Raw genomic sequence first — 5,791 nt, forward strand, 5'->3', positions numbered from 1 at the left:
AAAAAAAAAAAAAAAAAAAAAAAAAAAAAAAAAAAAAAAAAAAAGGAGAAAGAGGGGGAGGAAGAGGAGCCACACAAGCATGGTGCTGCATGCCTTTAATCCTAATTCTTGGGAAGTAGAGGCTGGAAGTAAAGGAGTTCAGGATCGTTGTTGGCTGTGGAAAAAGATCTGGGTCAGCTTGAGCTAAATGAAACCCTGTCTCAAAAACAAAAACAACCTCCTCCCAATAATAAGAACCTAGAACAGGCAAACAATATTAATAGTTCTCAGAAAAACCAGAAACACAGAAGCCTTAAATACAGAAAAATGCACTTCACTCACAATCAGAAATGCAAATGCAGATCACACAAATACTGAGAATATCCCTTTTCATCTGCTAGAGCGGTGGTTCTCAACCTTTCTAATGCTTTGACCCCTTTATACAGTTCCTCATGTTCTGGTGACCCTCAACCATAAAATTATTTCTTTGCTACTTTACAGCTGTAATTTTGCTACTGTTCTGAATCATGATGTAAATTTCTGGTATGTGACCCCCCAAATGGATCACGGCCCACAGGTGGAGAACCACTGTTCTAGAGTGTCAAAAATCCGAAAGTTTCATAGGACACACATACAACGTTTAAAGTAGGGACTCTAAGGACACCTTCCAAATTTCATGCCCACTTATCCTTTGAACCAGCAATACCATTCCAGTAACTTACCCTGTAAACATAGTGATCTGCGTGCAAACTGACTTATGCACAAGGCTGTTGATTCATTTTGGCCTTGACCCAAATGGTATAAGATTGGAAACCACCCATTTGTCCAATAAAAGAGAGGAATCCATGAAACTTCTTTGCAGTCGAGTTTTGACTAGCCATGAGAGGAGAATGAGGATGTCCTTCAGATAGCGACAGGAAATAGTAGCTGTAGTTATAATTTTAAGTGTAGTGGTGCACACCTTTAATCCTATGCTTGGGAGGCAGAGGCAGATGGCTCTCTTTGAGCCTGGTCTACACAGTAAGCTCCAGGACATCAAAGGCTACATAGAAAGACTATGTCTCAGAAACGACATAAAACAAAACAACAACAAATCCCCCACAAGACCAAGACCAAAACCAAAACCAACAACAACAACAAAATCCCCAAATTTTAAGCTGAAGAAGCAAGGGCCAGGCTTGGAGGTGCATGCCTGTAATCCCATCTACTCTGAAGACTATGCAGGAGGATTTCAAGTTCAAGGGCAGCCTGGGCAACATAGAAAGATCCTGTCTCTTAATAAAAAGAACAACAACAGAAACAAAGTGGAAGCCTGGGTATGTACCTCAGAGTGCTGACTTAACATGTGTGAGAGCCAGGGCTCTCTCCAAAGCATCCAACAACAAGACACAGAACACTGTGGGGTTTATTTTTATGTAAGCAGGGAGAGGTTGAATGAAAATATGGTTTCTTACTTGAGTGTCAATGAATGATCTGTGAGGATGGCTAGAGCGAGTGACCATAGGGTGAAGGGGCAGAGGCAGGATGCAAATCGCTCTAGTCCACAGTTCGGGCATTTAAACTGCATCCGACCCATTCTAAAATTAGCAAAGATAAAATAGACAACTGGACGTGAAGAGAGGAACTTGGGCTTGGAGCTAGGTTTCATCCGAGTTTCTGAGTGGGAAGCAGAAGGTCCTGGCCTGGGACTCGCTGCCCTGACCTCTCAGGCACACTATATATCACATGTTTGGTTAGGCTTCCATCTTGGGTGCTGAGTCAAGTGTTTACAGCAGGCCGGCCCGAGGCCCTCCTGTTGGGGTTGCTCAGCATGGCTGAGCTCCTGCAGGCCCCAGCCAAGGATGCTGGATTTCCTGACACTGCTACCCAGGGCTCATTCTTGTCTGATGTGTCCACAAACCGCTACATCCTCTGGCCAGGGACCTCTGCAGTGAGCTTCCCTTGAAATCAATTTTCTCTCAAGGAGAGAGGGGTGTAGAAGTCCTGGTTCTAACAGCTAGGGGAAAGTGCTGGATGGGGGAGTGGGGGGGATGGTGGGGAGGATGCAGCAATGGAGGGAATTAAATCTAACTCTGCAGGGGTCCCAGAGGCAGTCCTGAGGCTAGGAAATAGGGTCCCTGGGAGCAAAGGCTCTTGGGATAGAGATCTGATTGGGGTCTCCAGAGTCATTGAGAACACCCCTTTTCGGGTCTCAGTCCATCCTGCTGACCCTTCTACGGATGACAAGAGAGCATGAGGCCGTGGCAGGCTGAGCTGAGTATGAACAGGCAGTCAGTGTTCTTCACTCTTTTTTTTCACTGCCCCTACTTTGTTGAGCCATCACCTTCTGTGACCTGCCCTCCCTCCCACACCTGAGTAGGTTAGACCCTTCCAGCCAGGGCTGCTTCATCCCTCTCAGCTCCTTCAATCACGACATTCATTGTGCTGCAGAACATGACCGTCTGTTAGTCCTTTCTCACCAGACTATGAGTTCCTTGAAAGCAAATTTCCATATCTGATTTTGCTGACCATTCAGTCCTGATGCCCAGGGCAGGGCCTGGCACACATTAAACAATCATCAGACATCTCCTGAATTCACCAGCACATAAATGGAGCACCTTTCCTTCGATGGCTTTAAGAAGGGAGGCCCAGAGCTGGAGAGGCGGAGAGGATGGGGGTCCAGTCTCCCCTTCCCCACGGCCTGACTGCCTACCAGGGCGCTTACCTGCAGGGTGTTGACAGGGAAGGCGCTGATGGGTGGGAAGTCGAGGATCTGCAGGTCGTGCACATGGCCATTCATGACCACAGCAGGCAGGTAGAGGCGGCGGGCGGTAGTGGGCACACAGGCCTCGCTGAACTCGTTGTATAAGAACTGGCGCACGATGGCACTCTTGCCCACACCACGCGCCCCCAGCACGGCCACCCGGTAGGTGGAGACCATGCCTCCCGCCCCGCTCCGCCACCTCGTCCAGGCCTGGGGCTCCTCCGGGCTGCATATTCCAGGGGCTGGGGGCTCAGCCACCGTCAGGACCACCCATTGCCCCCTCTGCTTGCCTCTGGCCTTCTGTGGCCGCCACCTAGACTGGGGGACAAGAGGCAGGGGCTCAGTGCCCTGGCTAATCCTGGGACCTGTGCTGTGCTTCCCCAGCCCTGCGTCTTTGCTGAAGCTGCAACAGCTATTTGGAAAGCCTTCCTTTTCTAGAACTCCTATCTCAGTCCATCCCCAAGCTGTCCACCTTCCTTATCCATCTTTCTTGCAACCCCTGACTCTTCCACCAGGTCTGAGTCCCCTCGACCAAAGCATGCCCCGCTGCACAGGGGAGGGAGCCCTGGACCTGGATTCAGGTTCCAGTCCCAGCTTCAAGCCTGCGACAAGCTGCAACTCCTCTCCTCATCCTGAAGAACAAGTGCCTTTCAGTGGAGGCCCTCTTGACATCCTCAGGGGAAGAAAACTCTTTGTGTGTGTGTGCGCGCGTGACGCGCACGCGAAACTGTTTTCCTATTCCGGACATCTTCATTGTTTTTGGCTCTCAGGACATAAGTGTCCACAGCAGCCTCCGGTCACCATAATGACCCAAAATGCTCCTGGTATTTCCCAAAGTCCCACTGAACTAGATGGCTGCATTGACTCCAGAGAGTAACACAGTTGCACACTGGCTGCTGGCCCGCCCACACGGTCATTCCCAGTCAATACAATACCCCTCAGGGAAAAGTATTCCTATTTGCACTTCAGAGAGCTCCCTGTGTTCCAAACCACACAGCTAGGAACGGTAGCTACTTTCTACAGGTTGCGCTGTTTATCGCTTTAGTGACTCTACACGGTGACAGGCTAAAAGCCGGGTCTGACTGAGTCTCTGACATCCCTCGGAGCTCAGAGGGTCTGGCAGCACACAGCTACCGCCCAGGAAGGGGCTGGACTCTGGAAATGAATTCATTAGCTTTTTGCTTGCTCAGTTCCTGACTTTTAGAGCGTGGGGATAAACCCCAGCTTTGATGGTGTTTAGCTGTATGTCTGTGAGTAAAAATCTGCTTTGGAGTTATGCTCTGCACATTCATAAAGTGGAGTCAACAGCCTCCACTTCCAAGACAACTGCAGTAAATCTCTTAGCTGGAAGGAGAAACCCTTCCTCCTGGGTTGAATAATCCCAGATAGTAAATGGGTTGCAGAGAGCTGGTTTAGTAGGCTCTGATGGTATGAAGTTTTTCAGACACACGCATGTGTGTGCGCGTGTATGTGTGTGTATGTCCTGGTAGATGCATTTTTTTTCCCTTTTCATATGTGCATGACTCATAGCTGAATGTCCCCCAGGCTTTTCTGGTTCAAAGTGCTCGGTCTACGAGGATGCACAATCGTAAATGAAGGACAGGGTTTGGGGCAAGAACCACCAAGGTTCAATTCCCAGCTCTGCCGTTACCCTAAAGCATGAACTTGGCCAAGAAACTTGTTCGTGGAAAGCCCAGTGTCTGGCACAGAGTAGGTATGCAACACTGGTCACTGGTCATCTAAGGCTTTCCCAGACGCTCAGCTGGACCTCCTGGAGGGGGTCACTCTCAACTGTTGCATGGGCTATGTACTTGTGTGTGCCCCTGGGCATCCAGGCGCATGTAAACGATGTCTTTCATTCTATTGAAAAGCAAAACCCACCACCAACAAATGGAGCCCCAGAGACTTAGGGAAGGAAGCTAGCTGGCTTAGCTCAAGTCTAGGACTCTAACCTGCTCTGGGCCTCACGCCTGTCCCTTCCCCAACAGGTGCTCATCTGCCCAGCCTGCTCCCCGCAGAGACAGAACCTACCCTCCCACCACACACATCCCTTCAAGTCCTTAGGCCCCTGGGGCATTCCCGGAAGGCTTCCAGCTTGGCAAAGAGACTCAGCTGGGTTAATTACATAACAGCACAAGTAGGTGGGGATCGGGGAGTCCTGGGCAGTAAGGGAGGGCAAAGAACAAGAGAAACAGAGTCCAGAGTTGCTCTGGGCGTGGCGAGGTTTCAGGATCTACCTTACCTGCAGATTCTCAAGCCCCAAAACCAACTCTTTCTGAGTAGTAGCAGAAACGAAAACCAGGTACGGTCTGGGAGTCAAGGAGGGGGTTCAAGAACAGCCCCCTGGGCACAAACCAGCCTCTAAAACTACCAGGCCTATGTGTGGCCCTGTCCTCAACTCAGAGGGGACAGAAGCCCCTCCTCCTTCCCAGGCACAGGTCCTGGATTTAAGCGTTTTACTAAGCCCACGTGCCTGGTTATGTGGGGGTGAAAAGTCTGTCCCAGGAAGCAGGGCACAGGCCCCCTGAGCTTCCCCAGGGCCTGCATTCTGCAGTGAGTCTGCAGACAGCTCCGGGCAAGACTCATGGGTCACACTCTCGGGCCACAGCCTCTTTCTAGTCCCTTCCTCGGCCTGGACACCTCGGGGTCTCTACCCGTCACTGGGGAGGTCAGAGGCTCCCGAGGACCCCAAAGACCAGGTCGTACGTCCTCGCGAGGTGTCCCTACCACGTCCGCATTGGGGTGGGAGCACCGGCGGATGCCGGTTCCCGGCGACCCGATCGGTGGCAGGCGTGGGGGCTGCAGGAACCCGGCTGGCTCCCGGCCCCAGCTCCACTCCCGCGGCGGCTTCCCCGCCGCCCCCTTCCCCGAGCAGCCCCTCACCCCGCGGCCGCCCCGCTCCTCCTCCCGCTTACCCGGGGCCGTCCCGGCTGCCTGACCCCTGCCCTGGCCGGTGCGGCTGCGCTCCCCCCGGGCTCCGGCGCTGCCTCGGGCTCCCCCGCCCGGGGGGAGGGTGAGGGGCGCCGCCCGCGGCCCGGGCGCGGCGGGCTGGGGCGCGGGGGGCCGCGG

General features: G+C 52.5%; 1 protein-coding gene across 1 annotated transcript; it reads right to left on the reverse strand.

The window, feature by feature from the left end:
• Positions 1-59: 59 nt before the first annotated feature.
• LOC129669215 (ras-like protein family member 10B) lies at positions 60-5,785 on the reverse strand (the record flags this gene model as incomplete). Its single annotated transcript, XM_055597368.1, has 3 exons — positions 5,638-5,785; positions 2,684-3,040; positions 60-154 (listed from the first exon to the last, which is right to left on the reverse strand). Coding segments are annotated over exons 2-3 (311 nt in total), but the record flags the coding sequence as incomplete, so codon positions are not given.
• Between the last annotated feature and the right edge of the window lie 6 nt (positions 5,786-5,791).

This window comes from Psammomys obesus, unplaced genomic scaffold (genome assembly GCF_907164565.1).
Source record: "Psammomys obesus unplaced genomic scaffold, mPsaObe1.curated_primary_1811, whole genome shotgun sequence".
NCBI classification, from domain to species: Eukaryota; Metazoa; Chordata; class Mammalia; order Rodentia; family Muridae; genus Psammomys; species Psammomys obesus.